Genomic DNA, 20,598 nt, shown 5'->3' on the forward strand with positions numbered 1-20,598 from the left:
ACTTTTCAAGCGTTGACAAAAAGTTACAAAAAGTTTGGGGACCAATGATATAACGTACACTTATTCAGCCTGTTGTTCATTATTCTTTATTTATTTTAAATTACCTTTCAAATGTCTATTCTTGGTGTTGGATTTTATCAAAATATATTTCCCCAAAAAATGTGACTTATACTCTAGTGCGACTTATATATGTTGTTTTCCTTCTTTATTATGCATTTTTGGCCGTTGCAACTTATACTCCGGAGCGACTTATAGTCCGAAAAATACGGTATGTGTATATATGTATATGTATGTGTATATGTATATATATGCATATGTATGGACATATGCATGTAAGTGGATATATACATATATATATATATATATATCTTCTTTTTTACCTTTTTACTATTTATATTAGTATATCATTGTGTATGCACCTTAGGGGATCTGCTCCAATGTCATTGTTCTTTGAACCTGTTCACTGTAATTATGACAATAAAACTCTATTATATTCTATTCTAAATCACTAAACCTCACCTGCAATAAACCTTTCTTACAAGCTGGAGGAGTTCATGACCAGGACTCGCTAAACATGCTACACTACACACATGACAATGCATTGCTAACCGCTAAGCCAGAGCTCTTGAGTGTGTACTGAGATGGGTGGATCGACCGTAATGTAGTATCAGTATTGTTTTACCCTTTTTTATGTGTTTTTGTTATTGTTTACCAACTGAAGTAAAAAGAGCCAAAACATTTTATTTGTATGGTTATTAGACGTCTTGTATGTCATTTTGAGGGGATAAGGCGGGAGTCGGCAACCGGCTGCTCTTTCGCGCCGCCCTAGTGGCTCCTTGGAACTTTTTCAAAAATGTGTGAAAATGGAAAAAGATGAGGGAAAATCTTTTTTTGTTGTTTTAATAAGGTTTGTGTAGGAGGACGAAAATGACACAAACCTTCCTAATTGTTATAAATCCCAGTGTTTATATTAAACATGCCTCACTGATGACAGTATTTGGCAAGCGCCGTTTTGTCCTACTAATTTCGTCGGTCCTTGAACTCACCGTAGTTTGTTTACATGTTCAACTTTCTCTGATGCTGCCACAGAAAGACGTGTTTTATGCCACTCCTTCTTTGTCTCATTTTGTCCACCGAACGTTTTATGCTGTGTGTGAATGCACAAAGGTGAACTTTGTTGATGTTATTGACTTGTTGGAGTGCTAATCATGCATTTTGGTCACTGCATGACTGCAAGCTAATCGATGCTAGCATGCTATTTAGGCTAGCTGTATGCACATATTGCATCATCATGCCTCGTTTGTAGGCATATTTGAGCTCATTTAATTTCCTTTACTTGTGTCCTCTGTGTATTTAATGTATGTCTCATGTCTCACGACACATTATCTGTATGTTATATTGGCTGCATTTATAACAGTTGTTTGTGTGCCATGTTGTTCCAGACCACAGCAATTGTTACCCAGCTTGCAAAGATTGTAATAAATCCACTAGAACTTGACTTTAACTTGGACACACACATCTATACCTTTGGCCATTCTAAGACAGTCATTTCCAGGAGTTATCTCACCTTCTGAGAAGCCTCAGTTTTACCCGTGTTTTCCAAATTCTCTAACTTGTGGTTAGAGTGTCCGCCCTGAGATCGGTAGGTCGTGAGTTCAAACCCCGGCTATAAAAATGGGACCCATTTCCTCTCTGCTTGGCACTCAGCATCAAGGGTTGGAATTGTGGGTTAAATCACCAAAATGATTCCCGAGCGCGACCACCTCTGCTGCTCACTGCTCCCCTCACCTCCCAGGGGGTGGAACAAGGGGATGGGTCAAACGCAGAGAGTAATTTCACCACACCTAGTGGGTGTGTGAGAATCATTGGTTCTTTAATTAATTTCTGGCGACGATTTGTGTCAGCCTGCAACATATAGTCATTTTGAGAGTAGGCTAATATAACTTATATAGACACTTACATCATGTGTTGTCTTTATTATAACACTTATATAAGACTTTTATAGTCATTTTGATAGTAGGCTAATATAACTAATATAGACACTTACATCATGTGTTGTCTTCATTATAACACGTATATAAAACTTTTAAAGTCATTTTGATAGTAGGCTAATATAACTAATATAGGCACTTACATCATGTGTTGTCTTCATTATAACACTTATATAAAACTTTTAAAGTCATTTTGATAGTAGGCTAATATAACTCATATAGACACTTCCTTCATGTGTTGCCTTCATTATAACACTTATATAAGACTTTTAAAGTCATTTTGATAGTAGGCTAATATAGCTAATATAGACACTTACATCATGTGTTGCCTTTATTATAACACTTTAATTTTTTTTTGTATTTTTGTTCCAATATGGCTTGTTCGACACTTTTGGTTGCCGACCCCTGGGATAAGGAAAATATATAAGTATTTGTGCAATTTGAGCACATCCCATACGGGGCGCCACTATTGTTAATTCTAGTTACAGAATGTGACAACATTGAAACAGGAGTTGAGAACGTTCAAAAAGCAAACGGGCATCCCTGCTGGATCATTTCCAGTGCTAACCACTGGAGCCAGGAGGAAATGACCTGTTGCCGTCTAACGTCTGTGTCAACATTCAGAGGAATGTCCATTTTGGGGATGGCACGGGCGACTGCAAATAAACGAGGTGATGCGATATCCTCAAGGTAATTAAAGCCGTGAAAGTGCAACGGATAACTATTGGACGGCGTCTCCGAGGGGGCCACCCCAGCTCCAGCCTGATCTCACACTTTCTTTGGCCTCCTACTTTGTTTTTTCTTTTCTCCCCATCAATTTTGGACCGCTCCAGGGTTTTGGGGATGGGGGCGACTACAGACTCTGGCAAGGAGTTAAGAATAAGACGAGGTAAAGTCGGGATGGAGTGCTGAAAGTGACCAAAAAAGTGACAGGAGTTAGAATTAGGGAGGAGATACTTTCCAAAGGCCCGCCGTCCTCGTTATTGTCATGTAGCGGGACAGCGAGGGGGCCAGACTCTTGTGATCCAGCGCGGCATGTTTCATGTCCACTTGGCACAGGCACATGTTTCATGTCCACTTGGCATGTTTCATGTCCACTTGGCATGTTTCATACCCACTTGGCACAGGCACATGTTTCATGTCCACTTGGCACAGGCACATGTTTCATGTCCACTTGGCATGTTTCATATCCACTTGCCACAAGCACATGTTTCATGTCCACTTGGCACAGGCACATGTTTCATGTCCACTTGGCACAGGCACATGTTTCATGTGCACTTGGCACAGGCACATGTTTCATGTCCACTTGGCACAGGCACATGTTTCATGTCCACTTGGCACAGGCACATGTTTCATGTCAACTAGGCACAGGCACATGTTTCATGTCCACTTGGCATGTTTCATACCCACTTGGCACAGGCACATGTTTCATGTCCACTTGGCACAGGCACATGTTTCATGTCCACTTGGCACAGGCACATGTTTCATGTCCACTTGGCATGTTTCATGTCCACTTGGCACAGGCACATGTTTCATGTCCACTAGGCACAGGCACATGTTTCATGTCCACTTGGCATGTTTCATGTCCACTTGGCACAGGCACATGTTTCATGTCCACTAGGCACAGGCATATGTTTCATGTCCACTTGGCAAGTTTCATACCCACTTGGCACAGGCACATGTTTCATGTCCACTTGGCATGTTTCATGTCCACTTGGCATGTTTCATGTCCACTTGGCATGTTTCATGTCCACTTGGCACAGGCACATGTTTCATGTCCACTTGGCACAGGCACATGTTTCATGTCCACTTGGCATGTTTCATATCCACTTGCCACAAGCACATGTTTCATGTCCACTTGGCACAGGCACATGTTTCATGTGCACTTGGCACAGGCACATGTTTCATGTCCACTTGGCACAGGCACATGTTTCATGTCCACTTGGCACAGGCACATGTTTCATGTCAACTAGGCACAGGCACATGTTTCATGTCCACTTGGCATGTTTCATACCCACTTGGCACAGGCACATGTTTCATGTCCACTTGGCACAGGCACATGTTTCATGTCCACTTGGCACAGGCACATGTTTCATGTCCACTTGGCATGTTTCATGTCCACTTGGCACAGGCACATGTTTCATGTCCACTAGGCACAGGCACATGTTTCATGTCCACTTGGCATGTTTCATGTCCACTTGGCACAGGCACATGTTTCATGTCCACTAGGCACAGGCATATGTTTCATGTCCACTTGGCAAGTTTCATACCCACTTGGCACAGGCACATGTTTCATGTCCACTTGGCATGTTTCATGTCCACTTGGCATGTTTCATGTCCACTTGGCACAGGCACATGTTTCATGTCCACTTGGCACAGGCATATGTTTCATGTCCATTTGGCATGTTTCATGTCCACTTGGCATTTTTCATACCCACTTGCCACACAGGCACATGTTTCATGTCCACTTGGCATGTTTCATGTCCACTTGGCACAGGCACATGTTTCATGTCCATTTGGCATGTTTCATGTCCACTTGGCATGTTTCATACCCACTTGGCACAGGCACATGTTTCTTGTCCACTTGGCACAGGCTCATGTTTCATGTCCACTTGGCATGTTTCATGTCCACTTGGCATGTTTCATACCCACTTGGCACAGGCACATGTTTCATGTCCACTTGGCATGTTTCATGTCCACTTGGCACAGGCATATGTTTCATGTCCATTTGGCATGTTTCATGTCCACTTGGCATGTTTCATACCCACTTGGCACAGGCACATGTTTCTTGTCCACTTGGCACAGGCTCATGTTTCATGTCCACTTGGCATGTTTCATGTCCACTTGGCATGTTTCATACCCACTTGGCACAGGCACATGTTTTATGTCCACTTGGCATGTTTCATGTCCACTTGGCACAGGCACAGATGCCCCCGGCTGGCCAAGTCTTTTCAGGGCAACCTCCTGTAATTAGGAGCATTCCTGCAGCCTCTTTCACCGCTGGATGTCTCTGACTCACCTCTTCAATCACATACACTTACTTGACTTTTGATTGGATTCTGTGCAGCGCCATCATCCATGTGTGCAGCGCCACCATCCATGTGTGCAGCGCCACCATCCATGTGTGCAGTGCCAGCATCCGTGCATGTTCCCCCAACCCCTTATGAGACAATGTCTACACAATATATTACATCCTGTTCCACAAATACATGAGTTTGTTTCTATTTGAATAAATATGTAAATTAATCCATCTAATTGCTCATTTTAGCATTTATATCATCCTATGTACTGTGTTACTATTAGGTCCTAAAGTGGGTACTTTTACAGGGATTGACCCAATTCTGTGGGTAGTACCGTATATCGATTGACGTAACATCGGACGTTGCCACTTTTCCATGACGTGACCACTGGGTGGGATCAAACACACGCTAACGGGCTATCTATCTCCAGGTTATGTTACCACTTTCCATGCCATGCCATGCAAAATTGATAATTTTGCATGGCATGGCATGGAAAGTGGTAACATAACAAATTTGCTAATTTTGCATGGCAATTTCAACACCTCCAAATGTGTAGATGAGAAAATACAACGCAGATGCCTGTTACAATCAAACAGTTGCTGTGTAATAAATACGATACTTGCAGTATAAACACTTTTTAAGGCACACCAATAGACTAGAATCATCTTAATGGCAAAGACTACTTCCTAGCTTTTCAACACAACATTACTGCTTTCAAACGTCTTGGAATTGCAACTGCATGCAAAGTCTACTATATAACACTGTACTTGCAAATGAGACTCAGAAGTGTAAGACATCAAGATAATACAACAGTTATCATTATCAGCTCAGTGCTACATGAAAAACATGATGTGATTGTAAAACTAATGAATATTTATTAACACAAACGCACACAGAAGTACCGAAGTTGGTATCAAACTTGATTGGTTCTATTTATTTTATCAATATATTATGTCAGTCTGAAACCGTGATTTGTGTACCAGTAGGGGTACACATGTTCCATCTCGTGGCACACCAAATCATTGTATTTTCCTATATTCAAACCCAGTGTTACTGTTCAAACTGTGTGTAATGTTACAGTGGCCAAAAATATTAGGTATACTTGTCAAATAAAACCATGTCCTCGTTTTAAATTAATACCTTGGCCTACTAAGCTTCTGTATTTTAATGTTGGCTATTATGGTGGTACTTAATGAATACTTAGGTCTACTACACTACTGTATTTTAATGTTGTCATGATGGTGGTACTTAATGAATACTTAGGTCTACTACACTACTGTATTTAATGTTGTCGTATGGTGGTACTTAATGAATACTTAGGTCTACTACACTACTGTATTTTAATGTTGTCATTATGTTGGTACTTAATGAATACTTAGGTCTACTACACTACTGTATTTAATGTTGTCGTATGGTGGTACTTAATGAATACTTAGGTCTACTACACTACTGTATTTTAATGTTGTCATGATGGTGGTACTTAATGAATACTTAGGTCTACTACACTACTGTATTTTAATGTTGTCATTATGGTGGTACTTAATGAATATTTAGGTCTACTACACTACTATAATGTCATGATGGTGGTACTTAATGGATACTTAGGTCTACTACACTACTATAATGTCATGATGGTGGTACTTAATGAATACTTAGGTCTACTACACTACTATAATGTCATGATGGTGGTACTTAATGAATACTTAGGTCTACTACACTACTATAATGTCATGATGGTGGTACTCAATGAATACTTAGGTCTACTAGTTGGAGAGTGTTTTCTGAGGTGCTACTTGGTGAAAAAAGTTTGATAATCACTGTATTATGTGTTAAAACATTTTCAAAAGATGTAATATTTTGTTATATTCCTAATTAGTATTATGTTTTTACACAAAAAGGAAAATGGAACTGTTTTATATTTTCTTATTTCACTCAGTTTAATAATAAAAGTGTCAAATCTGTTTCCAGATTAAACAAACATACATACATTGAAGTCCTTCCTTCTTCTATTGAAGTAACAAAGTCACTCACGTGTTACACTGTCTTGGCATCATGCAAACTGACATTTTGTAAAGAAAGCGAGGTGATTTTTTTTTTTTAGTTGGTGTGTTGAAGTTGTTGTTAAAGTGATCATCAGGGCTAACATGTGTTTGACGACAGGAGTCAATGAGAAGCTTGTATTCGTCATTTCTTCTGGCCAGTGTTTGAAGTGCCTTTGTCAAAAGTGTGTGTGTGTGTGTGTGTGTGTGTGTGTGTGTGTGTGTGTGTGTGTGTGTGTGTGTGTGTGTGTGTGTGTGTGTGTGTTCTGGCAATGCTTACTTAATGGGGACATCGATCTGTTTACACCTTTAGGGTACCTCACTCAGACGGTATGGGGACAAAAAACAGGTCCCCTAAAGGGAAACCTTTTTAAATGATAGTCAGATCCATTCTGAAGATGCCTAAGTGATGTTTAAGCTTTGGCCCATAAAACATGTTTACTGGTTAGTTTGAGTGTGAGACATTTGCACAGCAGACAACTTCATTACTGCTAAATAGCAGTTTTCAGTAATGTCACAGAAGATGCAGGATTTGCTTTAAAGGCCTACTGAAATGCGATTTTCTTATTTAAACGGGGATAGCAGGTCCATTCTATGTGTCATACTTGATCATTTCGCGATATTGCCATATTTTTGCTGAAAGGATTTAGTAGAGAACATCGACGATAAAGTTTGCAACTTTTGGTCGCTGATAAAAAAGCCTTGCCTGTACCGGAAGTAGCAGACAATATGCGCGTGACGTCACCGGTTGTGGAGCTCCTCACATCTGCACATTGTTTACAATCATGGCCACCAGCAGCGAGAGCGATTCGGACCGAGAAAGCGACGATTTCCCCATTAATTTGAGCGAGGATGAAAGATTCGTGGATGAGGAAAGTGAGAGTGAAGGACGAGTGGGTAGTGGGAGCGATTCAGATAGGGAAGATGCTGTGAGAGGCGGGTGGGACCTGATATTCAGCTGGGAATGACTAAAACAGTAAATAAACACAAGACATATATATACTCTATTAGCCACAACACAACCAGGCTTATATTTAATATGCCACAAATTAATCCCGCATAACAAACACCTCCACCCTCCCGTCCATATAACCCGCCAAAACACCTGCACAACACACTCAATCCCACAGCCCAAAGTACCGTTCACCTCCCCAAAGTTCATACAGCACATATATTTCCCCAAAGTCCCCAAAGTTACGTACGTGACATGCACATAGCGGCACGCACGTACGGGCAAGCGATCAAATGTTTGGAAGCCGCAGCTGCATGCGTACTCACTGTACCGCGTCTGCGCATCCAACTCAAAGTCCTCCTGGTAAGAGTCTCTGTTGTCCCAGTTCTCCACAGTCCAATGGTAAAGCTTGACTGTCATCTTTCGGGAATGTAAACAATGAAACACCGGCTGTGTTTGTGTTGCTGCAGCCGCCCGTAATACACCGCTTCCCACCTACAGCTTTCTTCTTTGCTGTCTCCATTGTTCATTGAACAAATTGCAAAAGATTCACCAACACAGATGTCCAGAATACTGTGGAATTTTGCGATGAAAACAGACGACTTAATAGCTGGCCACCATGCTGTCTCAAAATGTCCGCTACAATCCGTGACGTCACGCGCTGACGTCATCATACCGAGAAGTTTTCAGCAGGATATTTCGCGCGAAATTTAAAATTGCACTTTAGTAAGCTAACCCGGCCGTATTGGCATGTGTTGCAATGTTAAGATTTCATCATTGATGTATAAACTATCAGACTGCGTGGTCGGTAGTAGTGGGTTTCAGTAGGCCTTTAATGTTTAAGTGGTGAAACTTCTTATAAGAGGACAGCTGTAGTGCTTTATTCTGAGGATCATGTCATATTTAATTTGAACTTCTTTTTTTTTTTTTTTATTGTCCTCAGTAGTCACGTACAAATTTGTGTAAATTATGCAAAATTGTTTAAATTTGGTCCCCATGAATCATATTAACTCTTTTTCCCCAGGGTCCCCGGTAAGAATGATCAGCACAGTACTTCATCAAGCCAGAGATTTAAAGACGTGTATGAGCTAACTGGGCAGTGGAAATTTGACCTCATTTTTGTTATGCTTCCACAACCTGTAGAAAGGGTGGTCCCCACTAGTGATGATCAAAAACTTGGTCCCCATTCCAAATGATAACCAGTGTGTGTGTGTGTGTGTGTGTGTGTGTGTGTGTGTGTGTGTGTGGCGTTGATGGGCAAATACGTGTTTCAAGCTCATTCCTACCTGTATTTGTCTTGCAGCTGGCAGCCGAGTGAGCCAGGAGCTGGGCTACACCCGAGACAAGCAAGGAGAGGAGTCCATGTTCACCTCACAGATGCTCATCCAGACCCCCAAAGAAGAGGGCAGCAATATTCTTACCCAGCATGCTTTGCTGCTTCACATGGAAGCGGCGCTGTCTGCCAGCAAGGTGCAGGTGTCACTGTTTGGAAAGTAAGTGACAACTTCCTGTGGGGTTTTTTTTTCATACAAATAGTTGATTTCAATCGATGTATTTTTGCTCTCCCAGGTCCTGGGATCTCAACAAAATATGCTATAAATCTGGAGTCCCTATAATAGAAAATGTCATGATAGAAAGGGTAAGTCATTGCATTATTATTAGTATTTGCTCTTGATGTTTAATGATGTGCATTTGCTCTTTTCTGCTGCAGATGATTGACAAGCTCTTCCCTTGTATGATCATCACTCCATTGGATTGTTTTTGGGAAGGGGCCAAGCTGCAAGGAGGCTCCGCTTATCTCCCGTAAGTCTCACCTTCAGAACATTTCAATACTGCATAGACAGCTATACTTCTTTCATCACCTTGGCGGTAAAGCCTCTTTTTTTTTTTTTTGCGCTTTTCATGAATGAGCTGCGTAACATAGTGTTGATGCTAACACCATGAATTGATTAACGTGGCCCCCGACTTAAACAAGTTGAAAAACGTATTCGGGTGTTCCCATTTAGTGGTCAATTGTACGGAATATGTACTGTACTGTGCAATCTACTAATAGAAATGTCAATCAATCAATCAAAAAGCTTGTCAGAGTTAGCCTAAAAGCTACTTAGTTTGTGATTTAACCATTGTAGTTGTATTTTGTTTAATGATAGTTAAATGGGTAACTTTTGTATTAGGACCACATAAGCAGTTTGTTAGCTAACACCTGCTCGCTTGCCAAAGTTAGCACATAGCCTGGAGGCTACCACACAAACACCTTTTGTCGCCATAATAACACGTTGTTAACAGTTAAATGTGTATTAGTAAATATTTATGCAATCAGACCTTATTTGTGTTAGAACAGGGGTCGGGAACCTTATTGGCTGAGAGAGCCATGAAAGCCAAATATTTAAAAATGTATTTCCGTGAGAGCCATATAATATTTTGTAACACTGAATACAACTAAATGCGTACATTTTTAAGTAAGACCAACATTTTTAGAGTACGTATAATAAGTCTCTTATTCTTTTAAATAACATTGTTGAGCGTGGCTACCGCTGCTGCTCACTGCTCCCCTCACCTCCCAGGGGATGGAACAAGGGGATGGGTCAAATGCAGAGGACAATTTCACCACACCAATGTGTGTGTGTGACTATCAGTGGTACTTTAACTTTAACTTTAACATAATTCTGAAGCTAACCAATAATAAATACAATACTTCTGACCATTAATGCGACTTCTTGAACAGGTGCGGTAGAAAACGGATGGATGGATGGAATAAAATGCATGAGAATATTTTCTCTTTTCAACGTTATTTTTAACACTGTGATTACCAGCTGAATTATTCATTACTTATCGTGTTAAGCAATGTCAGCTAAGATTTATCTGAGAGCCAGATGCAGTCATCGAAAGAGCCACATCTGGCTCGAGAGCCATAGGTTCCCTACCCCTGTGTTAGATTATGCCTCATTTGACTCTTTTTATTTGAACATTTACATGAATTAGAATCACATAATGTTATGCTAGCATGCCAAAATTAGCGCATAGCCGGAAAGCTACCACACAAAAAACCTTGTTTCATCCAAATAACAAGTTGCCAACAGTTAAATGTGAATAATTTACTTCATTCGTATTATATTATTTCTAATTTGACTCTTTATTTGAACATTACATTACAATAAATCAGGTTAAGTAGCACCTGTTAGCCTGCCAAGGTTAGCTCATAGCCTGAGCAGACACCTTTGTTCATCATAATAAGTTGAAAGTGTATTTTTGCCTAATTCTTCATTCCTTATGTCTACTATATTATTGATCATTTGACCCATTGAACATTTACAATAAAAGCGACTTGCAGGTGATGCTACCTTAAATAGCAGCTGTTAGCCTGCAAAGTTAGCTCGTCGCCTGAAGCTAACATGCCAGCACCATTTTTTTTCGTCACAATAAATTGCTAAGACTGTAAATGTTTATTCCTCTGTCAAGTAAGAAAAATTCAAACAAAAGTTATGTAGGACAGCATCGGGTTAGATTTCTGTTGACGCCATGTTGGACCCCCTATGGAGACCCCAGAGAAGGTGATTATTTGGGGTGTGATGGAAAGATTCAGTGGTGTGTTTTTTTGAGTGACAGCGGCCATCCTAATAGAGTTCTTTTAGGGAGGAAGAGGAGGGGGGCAGGGAAATTGAAAAAGAGAAAGTAGAAAGAGGGAGATGGCTGCGCGGGGTGGTTGGGTTGGTAGAGCCGGCAGGGCAGCCCTTTGGGTCAGACAATGGTAAGCATTCTTTCAGTTTACGAGTGAGGGTCCATCAGTGCAGGGGCCCCGGCGGAGGGTGGAAGGGAGGGGGGGTGCTGGCGGCTAACACTCGCCATTCTCATGCTAATTCTCCCAAGTTGTCCAACAAATAAAACGGGCGGCATTCAAAGCTCAAGTCCCTGGAGAAAGACACGGAGAGGCAACATGGCGGCTACCAGCGCACTTCTTCTTTGCAACGCTGTCAGAGAGTACCAGAAGTGAGAGTTCAATGGAAACGTGTTTATGTCAAGGACATTGTTATGTTGCACCCCCCCATCTCTTGCGTTCTCCTCGGTTATTAATGATGCATTGTGGGAGTATTTTTATTTGTAGAGAAGCAGCCACCGTTTGTTGTTTATGGCAGCAAGAAAAGAGAGAGTGTGTGAGGACAATCTTGCTTCAGTCAAGTTTGTGGATTCTTCCTTTTTCTCTGCTCTTGGATTCAGCTTGGACCTCTTACCTCTCCAAGAACCTTATCAAGATGTTTGGCAGGCAGAAGTAATTGTTGTGGCATGGAGGATTGTGTCAGTGTGAAACAGGATAATAACGGCCATTTCATCCTGTCGGAGAAAGCTTTTATTCTGTCATCTTCTGGGCTTGCTCCACAGTGCAAAATGTCCATCTTCTGTTCTTGCTCCACGGTGAAAAATATTCATCTTCTTTGCTTGCTCCTCAGGGGGATGCCGGACATCCAGTGGATGAATCTGGATCCCGTCAAGCTGATGGAGGAACTGAGTCAATTCACGTCCCTGGAAGGATTTAAGGAGATGTTGGACAAAGCCCAGGTAGGTTCTACCATTATTGTGGTGTCTACTGTTGTCTAAGGTGTGCTTGTGTAGGTGGGCCACGCCTACATGAACAGGCCTTGTTTGGAGCCGTCAGACCCCGACTGTCCTCTCAGCGCGCCCAACAAGGAAGAAGAAGAGGTACGACTTGATGCTCTTGAAAGCTGCGAGAAAGATGGCTTCAAAAATCATGTTTCTGCTCTCCTTTAGAGCCCGGATATTGCCGGGCATCTCCGAGGCGGTTGTCATGGTTTTAGCCAGAAGTTCATGCACTGGCAGGAGGAGCTGATCCTGGGAGGGCGCGTGAGGAACACCCAGGATGCTCTGAAGAGGTGAGCTTATTTTAGGAGGAAGCAGCTGTCCATCAGCTGTGGAATCTGTGCAGGCCCTAATAACCCAGAAGACACATGCTCGGAATACCCGGTGGATCGGTTTCCTGCGTGACCCGGCTGCAACGCAGACCAATTAAAGATAACATTTGTAGTGTTTCTTAACCACAGGGCCAGGTCGCCAGCATTGGCACTCAGTTGTAATACACTTTTTCACCACTTGTGGCAGTAATGACAATCTCAAACAGAAGAAGTCAGGCGCTAAAGTCACAGTTTCTTAAGCGCAAAAAATTATGACTAAAGTGGTGACATTGTTATGTTGCACCCCCCCATCTCTTGCGTTCTCCTCGGTTATTAATGATGCATTGTGGGAGTATTTTTATTTGTAGAGAAGCAGCCACCGTTTGTTGTTCAGAACCCAGACTGCGAGCGCATCGGGTCAGAACCCAGACTGCAATTGCATTGGGTCAGAACCCAGACTGCGAGAGCATTGGGTCAGAACCCAGACTGCAATCGCATTGGGTCAGAACCTAGACTGCGAGCACATTGGGTCAGAACCCAAACTGCAAGCACATTGCGTCAGAACCCAGACTGCGAGAGCATTGGGTCATTGGGTCAGAACCTAGACTGCGAGCACATTGGGTCAGAACCCAAACTGCAAGCACATTGCGTCAGAACCCAGACTGCAATCACATTGGGGCAGAACCCAGACTGCAATCTTTTCTTGCTGCCATAAACAACAAACGGTGGCTGCTTCTCTACAAATAAAAATACTCCCACAATGCATCATTAATAACCGAGGAGAACGCAAGAGATGGGGGGGTGCAACATAAACAGTTTAGTTAAGAAGCATTCATTATTGAGTTGATTTATTTTAGCGCAACATAATTGTATGCCAATTTATGAGTCCCAGTGTATTAGGTTAGTGCTTATTTCCCTAATCAGCCTGACCTAAGCCTACTGTCAGCTTTATGTCTTAAATATATAATAATGAATATCATATTGCGAGGTTGCAAACTGTGGGTTGGATATCATTATTTAACGTGACTAAAATCAAGACTACTAATTCATGTCAATATTTGAGTGGGTCCCGGGACCCTCTGTAGTGGAAAAGTTGGGCCCCGAGGTCAAAAAGGTTAAGAAGCCCTGGTCTAAGCGACTAAAGAAGAATTCACATTTTTCCACAGTCAACTCCGTCAATAAGAAACTCTCCCCCGACTGGCTTCAAGTGCATTGACAAGTCAGTCAGAACCCAGACTGCGAGCGCATTGGGTCAGAACCCAGACTGGAATCACATTGGGTCAGAACCCAGACTGCGAGCGCATCGGGTCAGAACCCAGACTGCAATTGCATTGGGTCAGAACCCAGACTGCGAGAGCATTGGGTCAGAACCCAGACTGCAATCGCATTGGGTCAGAACCTAGACTGCGAGCACATTGCGTCAGAACCCAAACTGCAAGCACATTGCGTCAGAACCCAGACTGCGAGAGCATTGGGTCAGAACCCAGACTGCAATCACATTGGGGCAGAACCCAGACTGCAATCGTGTTGGGTCAGAACCCAGACTGCGAGCGCATTGGGTCAGAACCTAGACTGCGAGTGCTTTGGATCAGAACCCAGACTGCGATCGCATCGGGTCAGAAACCAGACTGCGATTGCATCGGGTCAGAACCCAGACTGCGATCGCATTGGGTCAGAACCTAGAATGCGAGAGCATTGGGTCAGAACCCAGACTGTGGGCGCATTAGGTCAGAACCCAGACTGCAACCGCATTGGGTCAGAACTCAGACTGCGAGCGCATTGGGTCAAAACCCAGACTGCAATTGCATTTGGTCAGAACCCAGACTGCGAGCGCATCCAGACTGCAATCGCATTGGTCAGAACCTAGAATGCGAGAGCATTGGATCAGAACCCAGACTGTGGGCGCATTGAGTAAGATCCCAGAATGCGACCGCATTGGGTCAGAACTCAGACTGCAAGAGCATTGGGTCAGAACCCAGACTGCGACTGCATTGGGTCAGAGCCCGGACTGCCACCCAAACGGGTCTTAACAGAGCTTAGAATGATTCCCCGTCCATCTGCAAGAGTTCCACTTTACACACAGATGTGAGTTACATAATTTTCGAGCCGTGCTTCTGCCAAGAAAACCTTAAGAAGACATGTGAGATGTCAGCCCAGAAGATCAGACGAAGCAGATACCAGGAACACCTTCTTCTTTAGAAGCTCTTGTAAGCTCGGGGACAACACAGACTCCTCAGCACACTCACTAAAAAAGCAGGACTTTCTCAGACGTGTGCTGTATCTAATGTTAAGTGTTTTCTTTGTATTCTTCTGCAGCGCTGAGGCTCTCCAAACCATGTTCCTGTTGATGAGCCCTAAGCAGTTGTATGAGCACTTTAAGGACGACTACGAGATCCACGACATCAACTGGAACCAAGAAAAGGCTACGGCCATCCTGGAGTCTTGGCAAAGGAAGTTTGTTGAGGTAGGAAGTGACTTTTATTTTTAATTTCACATCAATGAGTGATGATTAAAGCTGCGCAAGCGGTTGGAATGTTGGCCTCGCAGTCAGGAGATAGAGGCTTTGAATCTCTTGTGGATTCCAAATGTTCTCCCTGTGCAGTCCTAGATACACTTCATGAACCACTCTAAATCAGGCCTCATCAACTCAGTTCAATTCTTGAGAGACAAACATTCCTAAAAACATTCCTAAATGCTCCTGTTGTCTAGAGGAACTTGGACCACTGTAAACACATTGCTATTTGAACCTTGCTAGCAAACACAACTCTTGGGTCTCGGTTTCAATCCATCGCACCTGGACTGTTGGGTTGTCTTAGAGGACGTTTGGTCTCTAATCCAAGTAGACGTCATCAGTTCTTGTCATAGACTTAGATTGGTCACATCTAGTCTTAGACTTAGATTGGTCACATCTAGTCTAGTAGCTGGTGCCAAAACCCAAAATATGTGTACTCCAAAAACCAGCCTACTCGGATTAGAGACCAAACGTATTCTAAAACAAACCAAACAGTCCAGTTGCGATTGATTGAATGTCCTGAAATGACAATGACCTGATGAATGAGATCATAGACAAAACACTGGGGTCCAAACTTGTGATTTACAACTGAGGCGTTCACAGAGCAACCCTTTGAGTCCTCTCCTTTTTGTCAGTTTTTTCACTTTTTTTTTTTTCGTAATGTGATTGATGTAACTAAGGTGTCGCTGTAGCTTGTTTACTTCAGATGCAGTCAGTAGTCATTTGTTAAAGTTCTCTAGGTATACTAGTGGTGTTCCCCAATGTTCCGTTTTAGGTCCTCGTTTTTTCATCATTTGGGCTATTTCAGTGGTGGCCCGCCAGTTCAGTTGGAAAAACTGGTGAGAGACTCACATTTTTGCAGCAGAGTCTTCAAAGCACTAGAGTGCTGTCATAGAGATGATCTTTGACACGGTGGAAGAGGAGTTTGTGCCTCACAATACGAAGGTCCTGAGTAGTCTTGGGTTCAATCCCAGGCTTGGGATCTTTCTGTGTGGAGTTTGCATGTTCTCCCCATGACTGCGTGGGTTCCCTCCGGGTACTCCGGCTTCCTCCCACCTCCAAAGACATGCACCTGGGGATAGGTTGATTGGCAAAACTCAATTGGCCCTAGTGTGTGAATGTTGTCTGTCTATCTGTGTTGGCCCTGCGATGAGGTGGCGACTTGTCCAGGCTGTACCCCGCCTTCCGCCCGATTGTAGCTGAGATAGGCTCCAGCGCCCCCCGCGACCCCAAAGGGAATTAGCGGTAGAAAATAGATGGGATGGACAGCTTTTTTGCAGAAGGTCTGTAAAAACAGCAGAGTGCTCCTGTAACTCTGACAAAATAAATGAACCAAAATCTAAGGACGCTGATTTGTCTGAAATATACAAAATATGACTAATAGTCAAGGGAAAAGTCCACAATTGAGTTGAATAGCTCTGCTCTAAATTGTCTCGATTGTGTGAGTATGAATGAATATTTGTATTAGTGTGCCCTATGATTGGCTGGGATAGGCTCCAGTCATTTTTAACAAGGAAGAAAATGGGTAGATTTCAAGCATTCACACAATGATGTCATACTTCCACCTTCTTACACTCCCTGGTGGAATTCCATCCACTTCCTGGTAAGCAAATGGCAGCCCAGTGCGTGTGTGGCAGCTTATGGGAACTAGCTGTTGTGGGATAGCTGACACCACTGAGAGGAGGCGGGTCCAATGACGTTTGGGAAGTGACGACAACCACACTCCTACCAACCACAAGGAAGCGTATAACAACAACGTTGCAAACGAAGCGTGTTCACGGCGGCCTCCAAAGTCATGTGATCCCATTCCTTTCACCTTTGACCCGGCAACCTCTGGCATCTGTGCTCATTACTCCTCGCTTGTCATACGTGAAAACACACATCCGTCTTCCCTTCAAAGGGATTTTTCTTTCTGTTCAAATACGGTGGCGTTGAAAGGGACATGCATGCGCTGGCGGTACTTCCACATTAAATAAACACCTTTGTCTTCACGTTGCGGAGGTGGACAATCTCTTCATGCTAACCAGGAGATCTGGAAGTACTTTGTGGTGATTTATGGGCTGTTTATCCCTCAGGTGGTCCACCAGAGTATCCCCTCAAACTCCAGCCAGTCCATCCACGCCTTCTCCACCACCACCCTCAACGACATCATGAAGTCCTTCTCTGATGTCAGCGTCCTGCGGGTAGCCGGAGGGTACCTGCTCATGGTGAGCGAAGCCACTGATTTGTTCATCAATTATGACCGATTACTGAAGATTTGACTCCGTCTCCAGCTGGCCTACGCCTGTGTGACCATGCTGAGGTGGGACTGCGCCAAGTCCCAGGGGGCGGTGGGGCTGGCTGGCGTGCTGCTGGTGGCCCTGTCGGTGGCAGCGGGCCTGGGTCTGTGCTCCCTGCTGGGACTCTCCTTCAATGCTGCAACCACTCAGGTACAAGGTGATGTCACCTTCTAATGCCGTCAACTCTCGCTGAGCCTTGGTGCTTCTCATCCCAGGTGCTTCCCTTCCTGGCACTTGGAATCGGTGTGGATGACATGTTTCTTTTGGCTCACTCCTTCACAGAGGCTGGGAGTAACATTCCCTTTAAGGTACCTTCCTTTCCTCATCCCTCCTCTCCTCCCCTCCTCTGTCCTTTCCTCTAACTTGTGCTTTCACCGCCCAGGAGCGAACGGGCGACTGTTTGCGTCGCACGGGCACCAGCGTGGCTCTGACTTCCATCAACAACATGATGGCCTTCTTCATGGCCGCCCTCGTGCCCATCCCGGCCCTGCGAGCGTTCTCCTTGCAGGTACTTTTGCTCTCTCACACGCACAAAGAAGCCCTGTGGCTCCTTTGAAAGTGAAAGGGATAACTTAAGAGAGGTGACATTTATTCAGGGCTTTGTTCCCTTCTTTTTATGGCTGCTGCTGCTGCAACAACAGCGCCAATTGTTTTTTTCAAAAAACGTGTGCATGTCTGTATGTGCGTGCAATGAGGAAGAATCAGCGCTGAGAGAGAGCGAGAGGATCCGTATATCACTGGGCCATCAAGGCGGTTTGCTGTGATGTGTGACTAACTCTGGGTGGTCTGCTAACACACAAACACACACTGCCGCTAACACACACTGCTGCTAACACACAACGTCAGCTGGGGGGTTGCAGTGAGGCCTGCTGGAGGCTGATGGTTTCGCTCAGACCTATACATATATATACTTTCTAATCCTGTCGGCTCTCTCCCTGTCTGGCCTGCTTTGCGTTCCTGGACCAAAGTATTACTTTCCTCTCAGGACTGTGGTCGGAGATGCTGGAAAAAAAAATTCCATCTCGCTCCAGAGTGTCTGTAATTTGACATGTTCCCAATCTCCTTTTGTTTATCTCCTTCCTCTCTGTGGTTAATTCTCCCTGCAGGCGGCCATCGTGGTGGTGTTTAACTTCGCCATGGTGCTGCTCATCTTCCCCGCCATCCTCAGTTTGGACCTCCACCGACGTGAGGACAAGCGTTTGGATGTCCTGTGCTGCCTGTACAGCCCTTGTGCCGACCGGGTCATCCACCTGTCCCCCCACCAGCTGTCGGACACTTCGGAGCCGCCCACGCACACACATCAGTACCCGACGGGTTCCACCATCACCACCAGCACGCAAATCACCACCACGGTGCAGGCCTTCACTCAGTGCGACGCGGCCGGGCAGCACATCGTCACCATCCTACCGCCCACTTCTCAGATCTCCACCAGCCCCACGTCCATCGTTGTCTGCCCCGCTTCCCAATCGCAAGGTAAAGGACTGAAAACATCATGGAGACCCAAGTGCAGCACATTGTAAAAATGGTATTACAAAAAAAAGGGGAATAAAAGAGCCAACAAGTGAAATGTAACAAGAAAAAGTTGCAATTTTGGCTTTAATAACACAAAGCTGCCATGCGGGCTGTTTTAAAAAAAATCTGTACTAATATTCAAATACAATCAATGTTGTTATGAATTATTGGCCAAAAAAAGACTTCAATTACTTCACATCAATATTCCACTTTGAATTTTTTTGGGGGAAAACAATGCATATTTTTGTGTTTGCCATAAAAAAATTTGTTTTTTTTGGACAAAAAACCCCCATAAACAGACAGATTGAGCTGAAGTTGATCTAGAGATGTTGGCGTTGAAAGCACACACAAAAATACGTATGACTTTTTAATAACGGTTATATGAGTGGGGCCCTTTTAAGAATTCTATTGGATTTTTCTTTAAACTGTCCTTGCGCAAAAATAATAATCAATCAAAATCAATGTTGTTATGAATTATTGGCCTAATTAAGGCTCAAATTACTTCACATCAAATATTCCACTTTGAAAAAAAAAATTTCGGAAAATATTTCATATTTATTGTGTTTGCCATAAAAAAACTATGTTTTCTTTGACAACAAAAAACCATAAAAATTCAAAACTTATAATCGACAGATTGATCTGAAGTTGATCTCGAGATTTTGGCGTTGAAAGCAAAAATATTAAAATAATAACGCTTAAATAAGTGGGGCCCTTTTAAGAATTTTTGTGATTTTCTTAAACTGTCATTGCTCAAAAATAATAATGGATCAAAATCAATGTTGTTATGTATTATTGGCCAAAAAAAAGGCTTTAATTACTTCACATCAATATTCCACTTTGAAATTTTTTTCGGGGAAAACAATGCATATTTTTGTGTTTGCCATAAAACAGACAGATTGATCTGAAGTTGATCTAGAGATTTTGGCGTTGAAAGCACACACAAAAATACGTATGACCTTTTAATAACGGTTATATGAGTAGGGCCCTTTTAAGAATTCTATTGGATTTTTCTTCAAACTGTCCTTGCGCAGGCCCAGCGATGAGGTGGCGACTCGTCCGAGGTGGCGACTCGTCCAAGGTGTACCGCGCCTTCCGTCCGATTGTAGCTGAGATAGGCTCCAGCGACCCCCCGCGACCCCAAAAGGGACAAGCTGTAGAAAATGGATGGATGGATGGATGGATGTCCTTGCGTAAAAATAATAATCAATCAAAATCAATGTTGTTATGAATTATTGGCCTAATTAAGGCTCAAATTACTTCACATGAAATATTCCACTTTGAAAAAATTTTTTGGGGAAAATACTGCATATTTATTGTGTTTGCCATAAAAAAAACTACGTTTTCTTTGACAACAAAAAACCATAAAAATTCAAAACTTATAATCGACAG

The 20,598-nt window shown here is 43.2% G+C and overlaps 1 protein-coding gene across 1 annotated transcript in view; it reads left to right on the forward strand.

Moving 5' to 3' along the window:
- The window catches only part of ptch2 (patched 2), a 61,226-nt gene that overhangs the window by 20,260 nt on the left and 20,368 nt on the right, over positions 1 to 20,598 (forward strand). Inside the window, exons 3-14 of the mRNA XM_061928140.1 lie at positions 9,306 to 9,495; positions 9,572 to 9,641; positions 9,714 to 9,805; positions 12,448 to 12,556; positions 12,611 to 12,697; positions 12,767 to 12,888; positions 15,223 to 15,370; positions 17,494 to 17,625; positions 17,692 to 17,847; positions 17,913 to 18,005; positions 18,080 to 18,205; positions 18,804 to 19,170. Coding sequence (XP_061784124.1) covers positions 9,306 to 9,495; positions 9,572 to 9,641; positions 9,714 to 9,805; positions 12,448 to 12,556; positions 12,611 to 12,697; positions 12,767 to 12,888; positions 15,223 to 15,370; positions 17,494 to 17,625; positions 17,692 to 17,847; positions 17,913 to 18,005; positions 18,080 to 18,205; positions 18,804 to 19,170 — 1,692 coding nt within the window. The remainder of the gene's footprint in view (positions 1 to 9,305; positions 9,496 to 9,571; positions 9,642 to 9,713; positions 9,806 to 12,447; positions 12,557 to 12,610; positions 12,698 to 12,766; positions 12,889 to 15,222; positions 15,371 to 17,493; positions 17,626 to 17,691; positions 17,848 to 17,912; positions 18,006 to 18,079; positions 18,206 to 18,803; positions 19,171 to 20,598) is intronic.

Source organism: Nerophis lumbriciformis, linkage group LG35 (assembly GCF_033978685.3).
Source record: "Nerophis lumbriciformis linkage group LG35, RoL_Nlum_v2.1, whole genome shotgun sequence".
Lineage (NCBI taxonomy): Eukaryota > Metazoa > Chordata > Actinopteri > Syngnathiformes > Syngnathidae > Nerophis > Nerophis lumbriciformis.